The sequence below is a fragment of the Urocitellus parryii genome, chromosome 8, assembly GCF_045843805.1.
Source record: "Urocitellus parryii isolate mUroPar1 chromosome 8, mUroPar1.hap1, whole genome shotgun sequence".
Classification (NCBI taxonomy): domain Eukaryota; kingdom Metazoa; phylum Chordata; class Mammalia; order Rodentia; family Sciuridae; genus Urocitellus; species Urocitellus parryii.
The window spans coordinates 138,142,607-138,167,128 of NC_135538.1; the positions used below are offsets into that span (position 1 = coordinate 138,142,607).

At 37.4% G+C, this 24,522-nt stretch overlaps 1 protein-coding gene across 1 annotated transcript in view; it reads left to right on the forward strand.

Annotated features, from left to right (window-relative positions):
* The window catches only part of Riok1 (RIO kinase 1), a 34,398-nt gene extending 11,370 nt beyond the window's left edge, over positions 1 to 23,028 (forward strand). Inside the window, exons 7-17 of the mRNA XM_026384582.2 lie at positions 1,165 to 1,277; positions 1,382 to 1,462; positions 2,773 to 2,859; positions 3,230 to 3,367; positions 3,852 to 3,955; positions 4,174 to 4,280; positions 7,153 to 7,218; positions 9,867 to 9,986; positions 10,811 to 10,864; positions 16,034 to 16,186; positions 16,675 to 23,028. Of these exons, the coding sequence (XP_026240367.2) occupies positions 1,165 to 1,277; positions 1,382 to 1,462; positions 2,773 to 2,859; positions 3,230 to 3,367; positions 3,852 to 3,955; positions 4,174 to 4,280; positions 7,153 to 7,218; positions 9,867 to 9,986; positions 10,811 to 10,864; positions 16,034 to 16,186; positions 16,675 to 16,785 (1,134 nt within the window). The 3' untranslated portion in view covers positions 16,786 to 23,028. The remainder of the gene's footprint in view (positions 1 to 1,164; positions 1,278 to 1,381; positions 1,463 to 2,772; positions 2,860 to 3,229; positions 3,368 to 3,851; positions 3,956 to 4,173; positions 4,281 to 7,152; positions 7,219 to 9,866; positions 9,987 to 10,810; positions 10,865 to 16,033; positions 16,187 to 16,674) is intronic.
* The last annotated feature ends 1,494 nt before the right edge of the window (positions 23,029 to 24,522 follow it).

The window sequence follows — 24,522 nt, forward strand, 5'->3', positions numbered from 1 at the left end:
TATTTTCATGTTAGTTTTCTTATTTCAAATAACAATGAAACTTTGGCACTTAATATGTTAATTGTGCCTTTAAAAAGAAAGGAAAAGGGGGCTGGAGGTGTAACTCAGTGGTAGAGTGCATGCCTAGCATGTAGAAGGCCCTGGATTTGAACATAAACACTGGTGGGGAAAAAGAAAGAAAAAAGGGTTAGGATAGTTTAATATAAATGTTTCTGAAACTGGCTTTATTAGTAGTTATGGCTAAAAAGGAAATTGTATATGAAACTGTTTTCTCACTATAATTGCTATATTTTATCTTTCAATCTAGTTGTGCCCAGCAGTTTAGATGATCATATTATTGTGGTATCCTGAGTCTTAATTTAAAAATTGCTAATAGGGAACTGGGTGTGGTGGTACATGCCTGTAATCCTAGGTGCTTGAGAAGGGGAGGCTGGAGAATTACAAGTTCAAAGCCAGCCTCAGCCACTTGGCTAGGCACTAAGCAACTTAGTAAGAACCTATCTCAAAATAAAAAATAAAAAAGGCTGGGGATGTGGTTTAGTGATTAAATGCCTCTGGGTTCAATCCCTGGTTACCTACCCAGCCCCAATAAATTGCTAATAGAGATGGGGGCTTATAGTCTCATTTCAATGAGTCACTTGTTCTCATTATTTTCTTTATATATGTACATCAAGTACATCAAAAAAGATAAACATGGTGTTTTTCAATTAGCAACTCATTGTGTGGGAATTACTAGTTGCAAGAATATCTCTTAATATTTTTCACATACTTGAGACTTAAAATTGTGAAATAATTTCTCACATATATTTAAATTGGATTTTACTGTGTTCATAGTTATTAGCCACTTAACAGTGGGATATGTTCTGAGAAATGTGGTGGTGTGAGAACTTTGTAGAGTGTACGATATAAAACTAAGACAGCCATGACGTCACTAGGTAACAATCCATTTTAGGACTACTGAGGCATATGCAGCCTGGTGTTGACTAAATTTTTAATGTGGTATGTCACTGTATCTAGGAGATTTATGATGTTTCCTGTTTTAATTCACATCTTTCTTGTGCATGTTATTTCACTTGACTTTTGAGGTTAGAGTCAAATAGATTGGAAAAGTAAAACACAGTAGTTGTTTAACACTTTTTTGTTTTTGTTTTTGACTTTAAATAGGCCAATGTATACCATGCTAGCACAATAAATGGGGAAAGTAGAGCAATCAAGATTTATAAAACTTCTATCTTGGTGTTTAAAGATCGGGATAAGTATGTAAGCGGGGAATTCAGGTGAGCTTAAATTTATTTTCCCCAGTTTCTTTAATTTCTGGTTTTTAAAATGTTGAAACAGAATAATGGAATGATTGAAATAACCAATAGTTTTTTCCCTCAAGATTTCGTCGTGGCTATTGTAAAGGAAACCCTAGGAAAATGGTGAAAACATGGGCAGAAAAAGAAATGAGGAACTTAATCAGGTAACTGGGATGTGTGTGTCAGCCTTTCTGCCAGCAGGTCTCAGTGTGGTTCTCCCCAAAGGGAAGGACTCATTGAGGCTGTTTAGTTTTATTAGGTCTGCTGAACTAAGCAAAAGAAACAGATTTCTGGACAAATAGCAATTACCTGTTGTGTATTCTAAGAATGGGTTGAAGAAGCATTCTACCACAGTTCATATTTATCAAAGCTAATCATTTGAAGAGTCTTGAGATCCTTCTGCCTCAGCCTCCTGAGCCACTGGGATTACAGGCATGCGCCACCACACCCTGCTTGAAGAGCCTTGTAAGCTATATGAAAGCAATTAGAATTTGTACAAAGGAAGACGAAAGAGTTGTTACAGGATTTTAAACTGGGAAGTGACATAGTTGGTGATGATAATGTGTTCTCCTTAATAAGTTATTGGTGTTTTAACAAATCTTGTGAAGTTCTCAACTATGTATCTGTTTCCTTTTTTGATTTTGTTCCAATTTTGGACACATTTACATAGTCTTTATTTTTTTGGTTTGTTTTTGAGACAAGTTCTCACTATTTAGCCCAAGGTGATCTGTCTCCTAGTTAAAGTAGTCCTATTCCTCAGTTTCCAGGTAGCTGGGATATAGGTATGTACCATCTTGCCCAGCTTTTATATTCTTTGTTTGCATTAATGAAGATAAAGAAATAGCACATAACTGAAATCACTAGGTAACAATCCATTTTGGGACCACTGAGGCAAATTTTGAAAAATTTTTCCCCCCTCTTTCTTTTCCAATGTCTTTTAACTTTTTATATGCTATATAAAGGTATTATACATTGGAAAATTTAAACATGTACTATTTGTTTTTGAAAGTCCTGTAATCTTCTTGTGTTCAACTAGCTCTTAGGTGAGAATCTAATGATTTATATTAAACATTTTTAAACATTTTTTTAAATATTTAATTTTTAGTTGTAGGTGGACACAATATCTTTATTTCATTTTTTAAAAAATGTGCTGAGGTTTGAACCCAGTGTCTCACCTGTGCTAGGCTAGTACCCTCTCACTGAGCCACAACCCCAGCCCTGTATTAAACATTTTTTAGGCTGATCAATTAAAAAGACAAATATAGACTTCTCTAATATATTTCATCAATTCTAAGTCTATAGGATATAATCGTTTAGTTGTCAAGAGTTTTGTTGTTCTTGGTGGTACATAATGGTGAGGTCTGGATGTTATTTCCCAACAGCAGTATTGATATTGTAGACTATAGCTGTTGTAGTTTGTTTAGATGCCTTTTCAGTTTTTCAGTTTACATTTTTTTTTGTTACAATGTCACAGGTTAAACACAGCAGAGATACCATGTCCAGAACCAATAATGCTAAGAAGTCATGTTCTTGTCATGGGTTTCATTGGTAAAGATGATATGTAAGTATACAGAAGGCCTTAGAATTTTATACCCAGAACTGTATTTTTTAAAATGCTTCAAATTATACAGAATATGAATATTTTCCATTTGAATAGTTCTTTCCTGAATCCTTTTCACTGTGTTAGGCATATGTGTTACCAGCTTACCTTTTGAAGTCTGAAGATGCTTCAGAAGAACAAAGTTAATCTGTTTTTGAGGGATGTTTTATTCAGTGCATGGGAAAAGTATCTTTGGAGTGGAATATTTGTAGTGAGACTAACTGTCCCACGTACAATTCACATGATGAGTTGTAGAGAAGTATCAGTGTAATGTGAAGCAGGATATCTTAGTCTTGGTCATTTATCTTTGTTCATTTTATTTTTATCTGAGGCCTGCACCACTCTTGAAAAATGTCCAGTTATCAGAATCTAAGGCTCGGGAGTTGTATCTGCAAGTTATTCAATACATGAGAAGAATGTATCAGGATGCCAGACTTGTCCATGCAGATCTCAGTGAATTTAACATGCTGTGAGTATGTTTTGTCTCTTAGGACCGCCCCCCCCCAAGTCATTTCATGTTCTTTGAAACAATAGACAAAGCCCAATCCCAGAAGTCATACTGAATTATAAAGTTGTAAAGTTGGCTTTCACGTGGTAACAGTTACCATGTTGTCCTGCTTTCAGTGGCCTTAGTCACAGACAGATCATTTTAGAGTTAATGGGCTTTGGAAATTTTCTGTTTTTCTCTCTCGTTACTCAAGCCCCTTCTTATCTATCTTGATTATTTTATGAATGATTTCCCTTACTCTTAAGAATAGAATTTTTTAAAAAATATTTTTTAGTTGCTGATAGATCTTTATTTTTTAATACGTGGTGCTGAGAATTGAACCCAGTGCCTCACACATATCAGGCACGTGCGCTACCACTGAGCCCCAGCCCCAAGAATAGAATTATTAAAACAGAAAATAGTTAAGTAGTAGTACCCCAGAGCTGCTGTATTTCTGGCCCACAAGGTACCATGGTGGAGATGTGTACATCATTGATGTTTCTCAGTCTGTGGAGCATGACCACCCACATGCCTTGGAGTTCTTGAGGAAAGACTGTGCCAATGTCAATGGTGAGTAGAAAGGGTAATTTGTGTGTGTGTGTGTGTGTGTGTGTGTGTATGTGTATGTTTTGTACTTGAACTGGTGGCATAAAATCTTGTTCATTGCAGTGATATGTAAACCATTTGCTGAGAGACAGTAGGTTTTTTTTATCTTTGTTTCTCTATACAGTAGTTGGATTTGATAACTTCCCTTATACGTCTATCATTAACATTTTTCCTTCCAACAGATTTCTTTTTGAAGCATGCTGTTGCTATCATGACTGTGCGGGAGCTCTTTGAATTTATCACTGACCCTTCCATTACACCTGAGAATATGGATGATTATCTCTCAAAGGTAAACTGGGGTGAGAAAGGGGAAAAGTTGAAAATAGCAGTAGTAATTTACATTTGTATGACACTTCTGAGGAACTTGGATTACTAAGTATAATTTATTCATTTTGACGGCCTCCTGACTTCCCAGATTGGAAATTAAAACATAGCAAAACACCCAATGGTAAATTCAAGTTTCTTGACTCTAATTGTCTGACAGGATTACATAGATTATCAGCCTTCTTGAGTAGTTAGTAAGAAACCTGTTAGGTTTTTTTGTCATTGATACTTTTCCATTATTTCTGAATCTTAGAATTATTTAAAATTGTAATAAGGTACACATAAAGTTTACTATTTTAGCCACTTTTAAGTGTAGATTTCAGTGGCATTAACTGCATACATATCATTGTGCAGATGTTGCCATCCATCTTCAGAACTTTTTTATCCACAAACAATTCTCCTGCTTCTAGCAGCCACCATTCTGCTTCTTGTCTTGTGACTTTTGGCTGCTTTTGTAAAATCATAAGATGCTTGTCTTCCTGTGACTAGTTTATTTAACTTAGCATAGTGTCCTTCAGATTCATCCACGTTGTAGCATATGACAGGATTTCTTTCCCTGTGAAGGTACATCAAATTTTATATATCTATTCATCTGTCTTGAGTTGCTTCCACCTTTTGGCTATTTGTGAATATGCTGCTGTGAACATGAGTATACAAATATGTCTTCAAGACCCTGCTTTTTCCCAGGTCTGGTGACTCACGCCTGTAATGCCAGGGGCTGAGAAGGCTGAAGCAGGAGGATTGTGAGTTCAAAGCTAGCCTCAGCAAAAGCAAGGCACTAAGCAACTCAGTGAGACTCTGTTTCTAAATAAAATACAAAGTAGGGCTGGGAATGTGGCTCAGTGGTCAAGTGCCCCTGAGTTCAGTCCCTGGAAGACACACACACAAAAGACTGTGCTTTTCATTCTTGTGTACGCATAGGCACAAGTAGAATTTCTAGATTTTATGATAATTTTATTTTTTAAGTTTTTAGGGAACAACTATACTTTTTTACTGTAGCAACGGTACTGTTTTGCCTTTCCACCAAGAGTGTACAGGTCCCAGTTTCTCTACATCCTCACCAACACTTATTATTTTTTTTTACTTTTTTGGTAGTAGCTATCCAAATGGATGTGAAATGGTATCTCAGGATTGTTTTGGATTACATTTCCCTAATGATTAGTGATGTTGCACATCTTTTCATATGTTTGTTGCCCATTTGTTTATCTTCTTTGGAACAATGTCTATTCAAGTTCTTTGCCCACTTTTAAATGGGTTTGATTTTTTGCTGGTGAGTTGTAAAGGTGGTGTTTTACATTCTGGTATTTGCAGATATTTTTCCCATTCCATGGGTTGCCTTTTCACTTAATTGCATCCTTCGATACACAGGAGTTTTTAATTTTGATGTGATCCAGTTTGTTTTTATTTTTGTTACATTGAATCACAGGATTTTGAATACATGGCACATATATCCATCCCTACACAGGTTTTCAGGTTTGATCCTACTTTCTCACATCCTCCTCTTCCCCAGGGTGCCTTCTCATTGTTCCCTTTGCTCACCTTGTTCTGCCTAGTTCAGGATGCTTTCTGGTGCAGAAATTCAGTAGAAATCATTGTTTTCATAGGTATATTTTCATATTATGTGACTGTAATAGAAAGTAGTCACTGCTTTACTTCTTCCTATACTAATTTTTTTGTTTTTAATTCTTTCACCCTCTATTAGATTATAAACTCTTAAGGTACAGGAGTTTTATTTGTGTATTTCCAGCACCAGATCGGTACATGACATACAGTAGGTGACCATATATGTTAATTGAATAAATAACTTATCACATTTTTATTCTTAAATTCTTTAATTCAATACTGATTTTAGTGTCTGTACTTAAAAAAGAAAAAGAAAAGAAAAGAAAATCATACTGCCATGGTGAGAATCTGAGAATAGATCTTTAGTTTTATAAGCCAAGAACCTTATAGCATCTTTATCACCTTAGTTTCAGCAGTTGTTTGCTCAAAGAGCTTTCTTTGGTGGCTATAATATAGCATCATTTTGAGCCATATTGCAGCTTTCTTGTATGACAGACTTCTCCAGAACTAAGGAATGATTCCTTTTTTTTTTTCTTTTTTTTTTGGGGGGGGGGTGCTGTGTTACCCATTCTGGCCTTGCTACTGGACTCAAGATACACTCCTGCCTTGCCTCCTGAGTAGCCTGCCACCGTACCCAGCTGGTTCTTTCATTCTTTAGGTTTCAGTTTTCCTGTAGTAAATATTTTTGCTACTCAAAAATTATATTACAAGTAGTAGTCCTTTTGCTTTTGTTTTTTTGCAGTGCTGGGGATGTAGCCTAAGGCCTCATGCATGCAAAACAAGTGCACTACACCCAAGCTACAACCCCACCCCAGATTAGTATTACTTTTGAAGAAGAGGATTTAGGGATTCTCTAAAGCTAGGAGAGTATATTCTGTTTCTTTGAGGGTTGATGACAACTTTTTTAGTGTCTGTGGTAGAGAGAGAGCCTGCACCATTAGGTCACTAAGCACTTTGATAACTGTGGACAGGTAACACCTGAAAAGATCAGAACAAGTTTTTACTAAATCAGAAATAGCCAAACTTGGTAGTGCACAGCTGTAATGCCAGTGACTTGAGAGGCTAAAGCAGAAGGATGACAAGTTTGAAGGCAGCCTTGGTAATTTATTGAGACCCTAGCTCTAAAAACTTTTTAAGAAGAGCTGGGAATGTGGCTCCCAACTCTGAGCACCCTTGAGTTTAATCTTCAACACCACCAAACACAAAAACAAATACCCCATAGAAATGGTTGCATTGTCTCTAGGTTGAAAAATTATTTTTATTTTCTCTCAAAGGCCATGGAAGTAGCATCTCAAAGGACCAAGGAAGAAAGGTCTAACCAAGATCATGTGGATGAAGAGGTAGGACTTATTATATGTTAATAGCGTTAGGAAATTCTTGTATTTTGAGGGTTTTTGTTTGTTTTTGTAGGAGGCATATGTATTTTTTAATCAACTTGATTTTTTTTACTTTTTGTGGCAATAGGAAATTAAACCCAGGGGTGCTCTATCATTGAGCTATATCCCCAGTCTTTTTGATTTTTTTTATTCATTTTGAGACAGATACTCACTAAATTGAGGAGGTTGACCTTGGACTTGTGATCCTCCTGCCTCATCCTCTCAACTCTCTGAGATTAAAGCCTGGCCAACCATGAACTTGATTTTAGTGTCCACTCTTTTGTTGTTCTTCTGGGTATTGAACCCAGGAATGAACATGGTTTTAATAGATACATGGCACATAATTCAGCTGAACTGAGTCTTATAATTGATATTACATTTTATTGTTCCACTTGACAACCTATGTTATTAGCTCGTTGTCTTAGGTGGAGAAAACTTTTTGAAGTAAAAGTCTGTTTTTAGTTTGCAAATATAAATTTTTAAGTGACTTAAATATTTCATAAATACTATAAATTTTAAATATTTATGATAAAAATTATTTTAGTCTAGGAAGTCAGGATATTTTTTCTTTTGTTATACATCTCTATTTGTTAATGAAAATCACTTCACCAACACCCATTAAAAATAGCCCCCCCCCAAAAAAAAAAGCAAATGTTTTTTCAAAGAGGATACATAGGTGGCAAACAAAACAATACATGCCCAATATTATGAGATATCAGAAACATGCAGTTAAAACTACAGTACAGTATTTCTGATTTCTAAACCAATTATGGTTCACTGCTGGCTCCAGTCATGATTGGTGTCAGGGCACATGGCTTCTTGTAAAGCCCTGTGAACATTTTCTACTCTACATGCTGGGTATTATAAAGTGACGTCCTCTGGGAACAATAGAGCAGATTTTAATTCCATTCACCCAATCATAGAAACTTGTCCTAACAGCTGGCCTCTCCTCAGGATGACTTAAAGTCTCATAGAAAGGTGTGAGAGGCTGGGGATGTGGCTCAAGCGGTAGCGCGCTCGCCTGGCATGCATGCGGCCCCGGGTTCGATCCTCAGCACCACATACCAACAAAGATGTTGTGTCTGCTGAGAACTAAAAAATAAATATTAAAAATTCTCTCTCTTTAAAAAAAAAAAAAAAAGTGTGAGCATCCAAGTCACAAATCAAGGCAAAATCCCTGCATTGTTTTTCGTGTTGTCTTGGACAGCAATAAAAATCAGATCAGAATTGAAATGAGAACTCATTTTACTGTCCTTGAAGAGGCACACAAAGTTGGTACACCCATGAAAGCTATCCATCCTTTCAGATAAATAGTGCAGTGTTTTCTGGCCTCCCCACATAGTAAGCTAAACCTGAAGATTAAAGGTAGCTTTAACAATAAGGTATGTATTAGCACACAATCAAGAACAATTCGAGGCAGGCAGTTACCAGTTGGTGTTCAGAAGGCTGGAAAAATTAACCCACCTGTCATGTGGGTTAATGATGAGACAACTTCTCCATGAAGAAAGTAAGTCATTCCTGTAAGCCTCCAGCAGACTGCAGAGTAGGTTATACGAATGCTTTAATTAGTCAGAAAAGGAAAAGAATTCTCTTTGAAAGGCCAGATTATTTGACTTCCTCCAGGGAGTAAGCATTGTGCATGGTGGTAGAGGAAGAGCCCTTCTACCAGAGAAACCAAATCCCAGTCAGTCTTGAGTGTGCATGGCAGCTCCTGTAAAGCCTCACCCATGTCTGAACACATGGCATCTCACCATCTTGCCAGTGGGTGTTAGGAAGTATAATGTTTAACTATAGGCAGATGGTTCCTTCACAAAGCCTCTCTGAAAAAGAAGACATTCCGTACAGGTCTAAGGCCTTTATCAAGTGTGGACTTTCAGGAGTTGTTGAACCTTGAGCTGAAGACTTCTCTAAATTTATTGCTTTCATGAGGCCCCTTCATGACATTTTTGGTGGTGAATGAGGCTAGAGCATTGGCTAAAGGAATTCCCACTTGTGTCACATCCTGAGGCCTAATTCTTGCAGGTCTTAATGTGATAGTTGAATATGAGGTACCCTCTCTTCAGCAGTTCTAAACCTGTTTTCACTGTAGAAGCCAGGTAGGTGATCTTCCCATGTAAGAACATGTTCCTTTGTAAGGCACAGCCAGGTAGTGCTTCTAACTGTAGTTCATCCCTTTCCTTCCTACTCAGAAGAGCTGTTTGGGATGCAACAAGAGAAATGTTATTTGAAGGATAACCTTGAATCAGCTATAATTCTTCCTTAAGATAAATCATATGCAAAATGTAGTGTTTTTTCATTAGTAACACATTTTGGCACATCACATGGCAGATGCAATACCAGTGGGGTTTTTTTGTTGTTGTTTTAGAGAGAGAGAGAGAGAGAATTTTAATATTTATTTTTTTTAGTTTTTGGCGGACACAACATCTTTGTATGGCCGCATGCATGCCAGGCGAGTGCTCTACCGCTTGAGCCACATCCCCAGCCCAACACCAATGTTTTTAGACAGCATGTCTGAGAATAGATTCCTCCATGACTTGATGGTGATAAGGAAGCTGAGTGAATGTGAAAAGTATATGAATAATAGTTTCTATTTTGCTTATCTCCTCTCTTAGGTGTTCAAGCGAGCATATATTCCTAGAACCTTGAATGAAGTAAAAAATTATGAGAGGGATATGGATATAATGATGAAGCTGAAGGAAGAGGACATGGCCATGAACGCTCAACAGGACAATGTGAGCAGTGTGGTTTGTATATAGCAAGCAGGTCTAAAGAAGAAGGGGACTATCCCAAACAGATTGAGTTCCTCTAATCTTGAATGTTTTTGAACATGTCTTCTCTACATATTGGATATAAAGGGAATTTGATTGATATTTGAGAGGGAGTGACACTTTTGAATGAGTCCAACAGATTATAATTAGAAAAAAAAGAATCATATAGAAGTCTAGGCTATGAAAGTTTATTAGATCATTAACATATATATTTCCTTAACATTTTAGAAAAATTTTTTTACTAAAGAATCAAAATAGTAAATATTTTAAGTTTTGCCAGCTACGAAGCAAAATATATGTAGGTCTTTTTATAATAAGTGAAAATAAATAGTCCCTGGATTTTTATTTGTGATATTAAAAACACTTTAATAAGAATTAAATCCACCTTTTTTTTTTTTTACTATAGATCTATTAATGAAAGAAGAATGGAATTGAGGGGAAAAGATAACATTTCACTTAATGGGATTCAAATCAAAGTTATTATTTGCTGTTGTCAGGTTGATTGCAAATATTTATCTCTCATAACTACCAGATAACTGGTTGGATTTGACCTCTGGGCTTGAGATATCTGGTGGATAAGAATATTACCCATGTTACTCATGTAATATACTTTCTGTGTTGCTATGAGGTGAATTTTAAGTACTTTTTTATTATCACAAAAGATACCATTTAGTCCATGGTGTTTAGTAAGGCAATATGTGTGTGTGTATATATATATATAAAAAATATTAAAATTCTCTCTCTCTCTCCCTCTCTCTCTCTCTTTTTTTTTTTTTTTTTTTTTAAAGATTCTATATCAAACTGTCACTGGAATGAAGAAAGATTTGTCAGGAGTTCAGAAGGTATGGAGAACATATGTTACTGTTTGTTTTTGTGAAAAATCTTTTAAAGGATATAAAACTTAAAGTAATATCAAAACTTTTAAAATGGCCTATTTAATGAAATAATTTTCGTCTGTAGACATTTTCAGAAATGATTTTTTTTGTGATATTTATAACCGTAATACTAAAATTTGGAAATTATTTATATTTTCATTCTCTCCTTAAATTGTTTTGTTGTTCTAGGAGAAGCATTTATCTTTTTTTTTGTATCCTGTTCTTCATTTGTGAGGTTATTAATGATAGCCAAATGCTTCTTGGTATTTTTTTTTTTTTTAAAGAGAGAGAGAGGAGAGAGAGAGAGAGAATTTTTTTTTTTTTAATATTTATTTTTTAGTTCTCGGCGGACACAACATCCTTGTTGGTATGTGGTGCTGAGGATCGAACCCGGGCCGCGCGCACGCCAGGCGAGCGCGCTACCGCTGAGCCACATCTCCAGCCCACTTCTTGGTATTTTTTACAGTGACTTAAAAAACTGTGGAGAGTGTTTGTAAGTATGTAATTTGCTGAAGAGCAGTCTCATGAGTTCAGCAGGCTTATTGTGCTGGATTCCTGTAGTGCTCTTTTTATTTTGCATTTTCGAAGGGTAGGGATTAAGTAATTCTAATTTAGAGAGTAATAAAGGCAGGGATTTATTTGTTTTCTAATATTGGGGATTGAGCCCATGGGTGCTTAAGCACTGAGCTACATTCTGAGGCCTTTTGGTGTTTTTTATTTTTAGACAGGGTCTCATTGAGTTGCTCAGACTGGTCTTGACCCTGTCCCCTCCGCCCCTCATTTCCTTACATAAAGACTTCAGTGGAAGGATCATAGTGCACTTTTTGAAAATTGATTGTCCTGTGAGAAGAATTGAATTGGAGGAATTCCAGTATTTTCTGTTTCTGAGATAAATGTACCAGATGCTATGGGAAAGTTGTATTTTAAATTCCAAAGCATGAAGATTTTGCTTGATAAAACTTGCTAAAAAATCTTTTTGTATGATTACCTTTTGATAAAGGAAACCTTGCTCTTTTGGGAGCGGGTGGAAATGGGATTAAGCCCAGGATACTCTACCACTGAGCTACATCCCCAGCCCTTATTATTTGTTTTAATTTTTGAGATAGGGTCTCACTAAGTTGCTTAGGACCTCACTAAATTGCTGAAGCTGGCCTTGAATTTTGAATTCTCCTGCCCTAGCCTCAAAGTTGCTGGGATTGTGTCAGGATACCTGGCAAAAAACCTCACTCTTAAAAATTGCTCTCTATTAGAGAAAGAGAAAAAAAACCAAAATAATAAAACTAGAGTTGATAAAGGAGAAATAACCACAGACATCACAGAAGTCCAGCAGATCATTAGGTACTATTTTTGAAAACTCATACTCTAATTTTGGAAAATCTAGAAGAAACGATACATTTCCAGATAAATACAGTCTGCCAAAACTGAATCGAGAGGACATAGAAAACCTGAACAACCCAATAACTTGTAATGAGATAGGAGCAGTAATTAAAAACCTTCCAACAAAGAAAATCCCAGGACCAGATGGATTCTCAACTGAATTCTACCAAACCTTTAAAGAAGAATTAATGCCAGTATGCCTCAAAGTATTCCGTGAAACATTAGGGAATGGAACACTTTCAAATTCATTTTATGAAGGCACTGTCACACTCATACCAAAACCATATAAAGATACATCAAGGAAAAAAAAATCTATAGACAGATAACTTAATCAGATATTACCAAATATAATTCAACAGCATATTAAAAAGATTGTACACCATGACCAAGTTGGTTTTACTCTAGAGATAGAAGGATGGTTTAATATACACAAATCAATAAACGTAATTCATCACATAAATAGAATTAAATACAAAAATCTCTTAGTTATCTCAATAGATGCAGAGGCCTTTGACAAAATTCAGCATCCATTCATGATAAAAACATTGAAAAAACCAGGGATAGAACCTACCTAAACATCATAAAGGCTATGTATGGAAAAACTCAAAGGCCAGCCTCATAGTAAGTAGGAAAAAAACTGAAAACATTTTCTTTAAAATCTGCGACAATACAAGGGTTGTCTACTCTTACCAGTTCTATTTAATATGGTGCTGGAAATTCTAGCCAGAGCAATTAGGCAAAAGAAGAACATAAAAGTAATAAAGATAGGAAAGGATGAAGTCAAATTATCTCTGTTGGCAGATAATATGTTATTCTATACCTAGAAGATTCAGAAAATTTTGATGTAGTTAATAAACAAATTTGTCAAAGTAGAAGGTTAGAAAATCAACATATAAAAATCAATAGATTTCTTATTTATCAAAACAAATCTGTTGAGAAAGAAATCAGGAAAAAAATCCATTCACAATAGCCTCAAAAAGAAAAAGGGGGGAATAAATTTAGGCAAGGAGGTGAAAGTCCTTTACAATGAAAACTATAGAAATTGAAGGAGGAAATTCAGGACCTCAGAAGATGGAAGGACCTCCCATGTTCATGAGTAGGCAGAGTTAATACTGTTAAAAAAACAAAAGCAATATACAGATTCAATGCAAGCCCCATCAAAATACCAATATCATTCTTCATAGAAGTAGGAAAAACAGTCTTAAAATTTATTTGGAAGAATAAAAGACCCAGGGGCTGGGGATGTGGCTCAAGCGGTAGTGCGCTCGCCTGGCATGCGTGCGGCCTGGGTTCGATCCTCAGCACCACATACCAACAAAGATGTTGTGTCCGCCGAGAACTAAAAAAAAAAAAAAATAAAAATAATAAAAAAAAGAATAAAAGACCCAGAATAGCCAAAGCAATTCTTTTTTTTTAAATATTATTTTTAGTTGTAAATAGACACAATACCCTTATTTTATTTATTTATTTTTATGTGGTGCTGGGGATCTAACCCAGTGCCTCACACATGGTAGGCAAGCACTCTCCCACTGAGCCACAACCCCTGCCCTAGCCAAAGCAGTTCTAAGCCAAAAAAGCAGTGCTGGAGGGGTCACAATGTCTGGCTTCTAGTTACACTACAGAGCTAGAGTAACAAAAACTGAATGGTATTGGCAAAAAAACTGACACATAGAACAGTGGTACAGAAGACACAGAGACAAACATTGGAGTAAAGACAGCCTTTTTAACAAGTGGTGGTGGGACAACTGGTTATCCATATGTAGAAGAATGAAATTTCACCCTGTGCAAAAAACACTTAAAATGGATCAAAGACCTTAGAATTAAACCAGAAACTATTCAACTCCTAGAAAAAAAATGTAGGGTCAACACTCCAACGTATAGGCACAGACAGTTGCTTAATAGGACCCCTAAAGCTCAGGAAATAATGCCACAATAGTTAATATATGAGACGGCATCAGAGTAAAAGCTTGTGTACAGCAAAGAAAACAATTAGGAATGTAAAGAGAAAAGTTGTAGAATGGGAGAAAATCTTTGCCAGCTACTGTTCTGACTAGATTAGTATCTAGAATATATAAAGAACTCAAAAACTTCACACCAAAAGAACAAATAACCCAATTAATAAATGGCCAAATGAATTAAACACATGCTTCTCAAAAGAAGAAATACAGATGGCTAACAAATATATGAAGAAATTTTCAATATTATTGGCAATTAGGAAATGCAAATCAAAACTGGACCAAGACTTCATCTCACCAGACTGAATGACAGTCATCAAGAATACAAATAACAATAAATGTTGAAGAGGATATGGAGGAAAAGGAACACTTTTACACAGTTGGTGGAATTGTAAATTAGTACGTCCACTATGGAAATCAGTCAGAGGTTTCTCAAAAGACTTGGCTTATGACCCAGCTATACCACTCAGTATTTATCCTAAAGAATTAAAGTCATCCGACTACAGTGATACCATCCTACCACAGTGTTACATGCATACCCAAGTTTATAAGAGCACAATTCACAATAGCCAAAAGAAAATGTGGTATATGTACACAATGGAGTTTTATTCATCCATAAAGAAAAATGAAATTATGTCATTTGCAGGAAATTGGATGGAACTAGATATCATATTAAATACAATAAGTCAAACTCAGAAGGTCAAGGGTTGAGGAGGCTAGAGAGGAAAAAGTAAAAGAAAAATGGGAGGTGGATCTCCTGAAAATCAAGGGGAGATCAGGAGAGGTAAAGGGACCACCAAGTGGGAGATGGTAAGGGAGTACGGAAGTGCTGGGGAGGTATGTTGGTCAAATTATATTGTTACATTGTATGTATGAATAAATATGTAACAGCAGATTCCATCTTTATGTGCAACTATAATGCACCAATAAAAAAATTGTGGGGGGAAACTCCCCTGCTCCCTGCTGCTTTAAAAATCTGCTAAGCTTGACATGGTGTCACATACCTTATTTCCTAGCTACTTGGGAGGCTGAGGCAGTCACTTGAACCCAGGAGTTGGGGGACCAGTCTAGACAAAGAAGATTGTCTCAAAATCTCAAAAAAAAAAAAAAAAGAAAACCAAAAATAAATAAGTGTGCTAAATTTCAAGGAAAATGAAATTTTCTCTGTTTAAAATGTCATTCATATTTTTTAATGTATTGTTAGAAATGTGTTTCATAGAAAAGAAACTGTGGGCTGGGGATGTGGCTCAAGCGGTAGCACGCTCGCCTGGCATGCGTGCGGCCCGGGTTCGATCCTCAGCACCACATACAAACAAAGATGTTGTGTCCGCCGAGAACTAAAAAATAAATATTAAAAAAATAAAAAAAAAAAGAAACTGTGAAGTTATCCAAATATTTATTTTTGACCCCTGTTCCACATCCTTCCAGATCTCAGCTCAGTGCTGGGGAGGTATGTTGGTCAAATTATATTGTTACATTGATTTGCTGGAAGCAGCACAGTTCTGCTGTTGATTTGCTAGAAGCAGCACAGTTCTGCTGTTGATCTAGGTCATCCAGTAAAGCCATACTGCTTTCACTTGGTCTTTTTTTGAGCCCAACTGGAATGTCTTCTTCTCTTCTTTCTCCTTAATGTTGATTCTGTGATTTTGATGTTTTAGTACAAGATATTATTTTTTATGATCTATTTGCAAAGCTGAAATCCAAATTCTAACATTAGCATGTTTAGTAATAATAAATAAATAAATAATTCTGGTATTAGCATGTTAATTGGCTTTGAATTACATCAATCTATATTAATTTCAAGGTTCCGGCACTCCTAGAAAATAAAGTTAAGGAGAAGACTTGTTCTGATTTAGAAGATACTGGAAGCTCTGAATGCTCTGACGCAGACTCTGAAGAGGAGGGAGACCGTGCTCACTGCAAAAAGCACCCCACTGACCCCGACATTGATAAGAAGGTTGGCCAAGAACTTTAATTCCCCTTTTCTTCAGTGTGTTAGCACAGCTGCTCTTATTTCTCTTTGTTAAGGATATAGCTAGACTATGATGACTGAAAATATTGATAGTAACTCTAATGATACTTTTCAATAACTAGGTGTGAACTTTGCTTTTGAGGGTTAGAGAGACCAGGCTGCTATTAGGAGCTCCTTGCATATAAAGAAGACATCTCTTTCCAATGTTTATTTCCATTAAAATATGGAGCTTGAAAAGAAAAGTCCTTGCAAACTTTTAGAAACATCCACAAAGATATTTGTTAGGTTGTCTTAAATTTCTATTAAAGCTCAAAGACAATTTTTACCCAAAGTTCCACCACCAACCTATAATCATTTTCATTTTTTAAGCTATACTCACTTTTATCCTTTCACATGAGTTTTTATTTAGTTGTAATAATAATATGCATATATGCATACTCCAAATGAATGAAGTTTATTTTTGTTTGTTACAGGAAAGAAAAAAGATGGTAAAGGAATCCCAGAGAGAGAAAAGGAAAAACAAAATCCCTAAACATGTGAAAAAAAGAAAGGAGAAGACAGCCAAAACCAAAAAAGGCAAATAGAGTGAGAGCTCTATCGTGTAGTCATTTTCCTTCAGCTGCTTTCTCACCTGAGCTCGGAGCTGCAGCTGGAAGATGGCTTCTTGATTTTAACCGAGCAGTTATTATGGCACCATTTGTGAAGACTGATTCGAATGTTTTTCCTGTAATTATGTAAAAAGCCCTAAGTTCTCATGTCTAGATCCAGTCACTGACACTGTCTGGTACTGACAGAGGATTTGTCTAAGCTACTATTTTAATGAAGAACTTGGTACATTTTTATTTTTATATTTTTTCTCTTGCAAATCTGTTTTTAGAAGTATCATAAAATATTTAAATATTCCATGACCTTTATGTCAGTATAAAGGCACTTTAGACAAACTTGGGAAAATCATTTTTGCTTTCTTTATACTTGCCAAAAATATCTGAAATCATTTGGTTATAAGGCCATGTTTTATATAAAAGGGAGCTTTGCTCATAAGAAAATTCAGTTGACCACTGATGTAATCGTTCACTGCAACTCTGTTCTTGGATAGGAGAGAGAAAGCCTGTGGAGGTGTGAGGGTTTGCAATTCAAAATAGGTTTCTTGGGTCATGCGTGGTGGTGCATATCTGTAATCCCAGAAGTTTGGGAGACTGAGGAAGGAGGATCACAAGTTCAAAGCCAGCCTTGACAACAGTAACCCTGTTTCAAAATAAAAAGGGCTGGGGATATAGCCCAATGGTAAAGTGCCCCTGGATTCATTGTCTAGTACCACATGGAAAGGGAGCAGGGTGACTTTGGGGCTGGGGTGTGTAGCTCAGAGGTAGAGCTCGCCTAGTATGTGTGAGTCCTTGAGTTTTATTCCAAGCACTAACAGAAGTGGGGACGGGTAGGCCATATTATTGAGATGTGATATTTGAACAAGTACTTAAAAGAATCTGAATCAGGTGCATGTCAGGAGGGAAAAGCATTCCAGACAAAGTGAAGATACAGGGAGAAAGTAGTAGATGAGTTCAGGTAGTGTAAGGCTATAGGAGAGTTTTGAGCAGAGGAATGGTATGATCTGACTTCTGTCTTAAAAGGATCACTCTGGCCTCTTGAAGCCAGATCAGGAAGCAAGGGTGGGAGGTGGTTGGGTATGTTTGTTGTGGTAACCCAGGTAAGAGATGCTGATGGCTGGGTCTAGGATGGTAGCAGTGGATATGGAGAGAAGGAGTTGGATATGCTATGGGAACAGTTGAGGAGTAGGAGAGAAAGTGAAGGGTGACTTTGGGGTTTATGACCTAAGAAGCCACTGAGATAATTGTAGTTGCTACTTAATTGATGGGAAGAAATGTAGGTGGAGCAAGCTTGGGATAGGAGAGAGAAAGAAAAAATCTTATATCTCAACACTGTGCAAATATTGAAATTCATCAGGTTCAAAAATTTATTTTTCCATACTTCATGTTTAAATTAAAAAGGGCTATTTTAAACATTGCTTTCAGAAACTTTCTATATAAAAGTTAGTTTCCCCTTAAACCTGTACCTGTTTGTTTGATGGTGGATTATTGAGGGGGAATCAATGGAGCTCTTAAAATTGAAGTCCAATTTTATTATATTCAAAATAATCCTCCCTTCCTGACCCGAAAGTTCAAAATATGAAACACAATTTCCGTGAAACAAAAAAGTTGCTCCTTTAAAATAGTCCACAGTGAACATAACAAGAAAATCCAAGAACAGTCTGAGCAACTCACACATTTGGGAAGTTCACCTTCATGATCTTACCGTTCTTATGATTCCAACATGGTTGTTCACATCAAGTGGGTGATTTCTTAGGCTGCCTTTTGCTCAATCTAATGTGCTTTCTCAGTGGAATTAATTCCACTTGACCAAAAGTTAATAGGATTGAGGGAGCAATTCATTGTCTTACATTGCTGTTGGGAGGAAATGGCTTATAAAACATCAAGATTTGGAAGCGCAGGGACGTTCCAACCTGAGAGCCATTTTTCTGATAACCTGCCACTGTGGTGGCTGTTTCCGTTTGTGTTCTGAGCCAGAAGACTATGACTGAGTGATAAGCAGTGATATTAGTGTTGCCAAACTTGTCTGAAGATAAATTTCCCTTGTTCGTGCTCATCAGAAGGCTTGGGTATAGGAACCTAATTTGTAGGCAAACAAAACTACTGATACAGCCTACTTGTTGACTTTGATTACTATTGAATTTTGATTGCTTGGCCATTGGGTTTTGGTGTTAATGGATTGTTGGCTGTACTGTCCATTTGGAAGGATGAGGTTTGGGTCTTTGGGTGCAATGTTAAGGACATAATTTTGCCAATTGCAGATGTATCTGATTTTTTCTATCATATTTTACTAATTTCTTATTCCTCCAAATAATGCAGATGTTTTTAAAAGTTCCTAGGAGAAATCTGGTTAATTTCTTTGAAGCCTGAGGTCACACAACTTTCCTATGCTGCTGTCATTCTCACTCTTCCATCAACAAAGCAGTTTGGGGACAGAACTTTGCTCAGTCTGGAGGTTCCGTCCTCTGAGTATGATCTTTGAGTGAAGCGGGGATGAGGGAGGAAATGGAGCAGCTTTTTGCTGCAGTCTGGTCAAGCATGATTCTGTGGTTCTTGGCTCACATCAAGTTTTCTTCAGCTTTATGACTTAATGAAGATGGACTCAAGATGTTGAAAACTTTATAGTGTGGTACAAAGAGTTCTTTGAGAACTTCTCTCCATGAGTACTCTGTTTAATTCTGTACTAGGGAGATTGTTTCTTGGCCTATCCAATTTTATGGTTGTGATCTCATTAAACTTTTGGCTCAGAAAATGAAGAGATGAAATAAGAGATGCAAAACCTTTTCATTTTCAAAACCTTGACAGGTTTTCTAATTTTCAGTTGTCTATGCACATTAATAAAGATCTTGAACAGAAGAACTTGCTTTGATTTCTGAGGTTGACGATGGAAGAGTTGTAAGGATCAGCAACAAGATCAGGTTCTACTTGAGTGTAGCTACCTGTGAAGACTTTGTGGCCACATAGAAGGGATAAGTTTTCACCTATGGGGCTCATAAGCCAGAGCACTCCACTTCTTCTATCCTTCAAATAGATTGGGTTATTATATTCCTGACATTTCAGCTGGAATTTTTAATTTTTGTACTTTTTGAGTTTGTATTTCCTTCAATATGAAGACTTCTAGAAGTGATCCAGGGGAAACTACAATGTTGGGTATCAGATGTTTAAGCTGGTTTCCTAAGGAAGAGATTGTTGTTAAATCTGTGCCTACAGAGATTTTAATCCCAGTTGGTGGGATTGTGGAAGGCCCTGGATTAGAATTTGGAAACCCGGGACTGCATTTGTGGATTTATTGACTTTGGTTTCCAGCTTGCTTTAATTTTCTGTGCCACTCCACATCTTTCTGCTTTGGTTGCTGGTTGGTCGTGGTCATGAGATAGCCCTGTGCAAGTGAGACTAGCCACACTGCCACATAGTCCTTTTTTTTTCAGGAGGGCAAGGGGGTCTTCTGACATGAGCAGAGCTATTTCCAATTCTCTGAGATAGGGTTTCCATGTCTTTAGTGCTGCTTAAATACTGATCAGCTTTTATCTTCAGATGAACCTTTAGCCTGTGCACATTATGCAGTCATCTTGGAGCCCTATAATTCAGCAGTGAAAAGTGATGGCAGGTCCTCTGGGGCCAAAACATTGTTGGAGTCTGATTGCTACAGTGCTAAGCTAGAGAAGCAAGATTGCCAGTGTTAAGCCAGAGAAGCAGGAGGTCAGAATAGGGGTTTAAAGTTGCTGTACAAAAGTACAAAGAGAGGGTCGCCCTTGCTGGGATCGGTCAGGAACAAGTGACTGAGGTGGAATAACAGATAAGCACATTGAAGGCAAGAGAATCAGACACCTGGCCTGGGGTTGGAAAGGGCATCTGTGTTCTCATAGGCATGATGTGAGAGTCACTGAAAGACCCTGGGAGTCAGAGGAAGTAGGTGGGGGAGGGGCAGCATGATAGCCTGCAGTGCAGAAGGGAAGTGAGTGGCCCCTGAGGATATGACACAGGTTACTTGCTAGAGAGCCAGGGGAAAGGGAACTATCAGAAAATGCAGGGATAAAAAGCTTTTTGTTAGTGTCTGACCATGAGTTGGAAGAGGACTGTGGAGTAGTTTCAGGGATTAGAAGAATAGGAAAGGAAGTCTGTTTTTTACTTAACTTGAATTGCAGATCCTTTTAGAGGGGTTGGGTGCATCAGTTTCTCAGATCCTAATCCCATTCAGGATGCTGTAACCACTGTGGAGATAGGGGTACCTCTGTACTTAGATGTAGCCAGTGGTTTATAGGATACAGGAACAGGGTACATGTTACTAGGAGGATACAGTCAACCAAATTCAGAATAAGGGAAAGACCATAAGAAAGGCGGGTGTGTTGGCTCATGCCTGTGATTCCCAGCAACTCCGAAAACTGAGGCATGAGGATCTCAAGTTCAAGGCCAGCCTTAGCAACTTAGTGAGATCCTAAGCAACTTAGTAAAACCTTGTCTCAAAATTTTAAAAATGAGACTGGGGATGTAGCTTGGTAGTAAAGAGCCCCTGGGTACAATCTCCAGTACCAAAAGAAAAAGAGGAACTATTATTTTAAAAGCTGCAGAAGTCTAAGGCACATGTATCTAAATGCTATAAACTTTATTTTGATCCTGGCCAAATTATGAAAAATTGGGATGGTTTTTTAATACAAGAAGGAAAATTGAAAATGAAATAGGTATTATGACAGTAGGGAATTGTTTGTTTGTATAATACATGATACTGTAGTTAGATTTTTTTTAATTGTCTTATTTTTTTAAATTGTGAATATCTGGAATTACTTTAAAATACTTCATCCCTCTTTCTAAAACAAAGTGGTGATAGATAACAAAATTGGTAGATCATTAACTGCTAAAGCTAGGTAGTGATTATGTGGGAAGTCATTATACTATTTTCATGATTTTTGTGTGTAAGAGTTCCTGTAAGAAAAAATTAATTTAAAAGAGATAAAGCATAATGAGCACTTAACAGGGATTTTGTAAGTAGTACTACATTACGCAGTGTCTGTGTATTTGTTATTTCACTTTTTAACTAAACTTCTTTTGCTCAGGTATCAAGATTTAACCCCATGGGCTAGCAAGGAAGGCCAGCAGAATGGTAATACCTTCTGGTGCTGGCCTAGCTCAGTGTTAACGGTTTGTATCTTAAATGTCTCCCAAAGGCCATGTGTTGAAGGTTTGGTCCTCAGCTGATGGAGCTGTGGGGGCTGGCGCATTGCATAATGGGAGGAAGCAGGTCATTGAGGGCATGTCCTTGAAAGGGGATATTGGGACCCTGGCTCCTTCCTCTGTTTCTTTGCTTCCTGGCAACCATAAGGTGAATGACTTGGCCTTGCCATGTGCTCCCCACAGGCCCCAAAATAACAGAGGCAAGCGACCCTGGACTGAACCTCTGAAACTGAACCAAAGTAAACATTTCCTTGCCTCCAGTACTAAGGATTAACCCAGGCAGGTAGGCAGGCGCTCAACCAGTGAGCTACACCCCAGCCCTGACATTGCCTCTTTTTAAGTTTTTTATCTCAAGCGTTTTATCACAGGGCTTACTAATAATGCCCTTTGGGTTCAAAAATTCAAATCACACAGTGGATGAAGTTGAACAAATGCTGATAGATGCCAAATCTGATCCTCATTTTAAAATATGATGTTACCTTCTTGGTGAGACTTATTCTACCCATTCCATTTGAAATTGCAGTCTGCTCACTTCCAGAAAGCCCCCATTTACTTCTACTTATTTATTTTTTGGTACCGGGAATTGAACTCAGGATGCTTTACCATTAAGCCACATCCCCAACGCTTTTTTTTTTACTTTGAGACAGAGTCTTACTGAGTTGCCAAAGCTGGCTTTGAATTCTCCATCCTCCTGCCCCAGCCTCCAGGCTACTGGGAATACAGGTGTGCTTCACTGCGCCTGTCCCCACTTGGCTTATTATACTTTCACTACATTACTTTTCTGTAGCTCTAACAAATTTAACATTGAATTTATTTACGTATATTGTATATCTTCCGTCTGCTTCTAACCTCTGACTAGAATGTAAGTTCCGTAGGGCAGGGATTGTTGTCTTTGGCCTGATTTGTATCCCAGCACCTAGATTGGTGCCTGAAACATAATAAACTCTCAGAGATATTTAAGTGAATAATATGTGTGTGTTTCCTGAATAAACACGAGTCTTGAGTCAATTGAATGTACCACTGTTCATCAAAATGAAAACTAGGTGATATGGGTTGGTTTGCACCCTTTAGCCTACCCCATGACCAGTGGTGCATGTTTTCAGATGCCCAGCCTGAGTTGGTGGGGTCGCAGAGCCTGCCTCGCATTAGAACCCTTTGCATGGATGGAATCAAAGCCAATGAAACTGATATATCTTCAACAGTTGGAAGTAACAATCATTTCCATTTTGACTTTGTAAAACTATTTGAATATCATCCAAAACAATCAGAAAAATGAGCTTACTAATGAATTATTCAATCCCAAAGTACCACAATGAAGAGAAAATGAGAAAGTTTTAAAAAAATATTTGCACATTTTGCTCTTTACTTACCAATGTTAGACTTTGGTTGTTTGGGACAGGGTCTTGAACTCCTGGGCTCAAGTGATCTCTTGGATTTAGCCTCTCAAATAGCTGGGACTTTGGGTTTGTGCCACTGCAACTGGCTAGAGTAACAATTTTAAAAATGTGTTGTATGATTTCGAGAGGTGTTCCTGAGTTTAAACAAGACCTCTGCTTACCTTAAAAGCTGACAAACTCTTAACAGTGACACCTGTGATCCTCCTTTTCTTCAACAGGGTATAGAACAGTAGCCCAGCCCCAGGGGGTTGGTGTGGCAGGTATTTAGAGCAGCCCAACCCAGCTTTTCCTTAAGTGATATCAGGACTTGGCAGTAATGTTGGCTGGCTGTCTCAGGCTACTTCAGCATGTAAACACTGTCCAGGCTTACTGAGGGCAACTTGTCCAAGTCCTTCTCAGCTGTTGCTGGTAAACTGCTGGGAGCCTGGGTAAGCCATTTTATTCCTCTGTAAATTGAAGGAATTGGTCCAATGTCTTCTTTAAAATTCTCTTATTTAGAACTGGGGAATACAACTCAGTAGTAGAGCACTTGCCTAGCATGCACAGGCCTTGGGGTCAATCCACTACCACAATCAATCAGTAGATATAAGATTCATACTTAGAAATAAGACCTTTATTATTAACTTTTTTTTTTATTTTAGTGTCTCAGTCTCCTAGAAAGGTCTGGAACTCATAATCTTTCCTCAGCCTCCTGAATTACAGGAGGCTCCTCTTGGATTATAGGCATGTGCCACTCTGCCTGGCTGGGGATTGAACCCAGGAGCTAGGCAAGCAGTCTGCCACTGATGTACAACCTCATCCTCCCCTACTTTAAGTGAACCCAGGGGCTCTTTATGTCCTCAACCCTTTTTATTTTTCGTTTTGAGACAGGGTCTCTAAATTGCCCAGGCTGGCAAACCTCCTGCCCCAGTCTTCCTCTCAAGTAGCTGGGATTTATGGTATGCACCACCATGCCCAACCAGAATTATATCTTTTAAAAGAAATTGTTTATTAAAAGTAAAATAAAGGGCTGGGGATGTAGCTCAGTTGGTAGGCCCTGGGTTCAATCCCTAGCATCACAATAAATAAATAAATAAATAAACAAACAAACAAACAAATAAATAAATAAAATGGCTGGGTGTGGAGGTACATGTCTATAATCCCAGCTACTTGG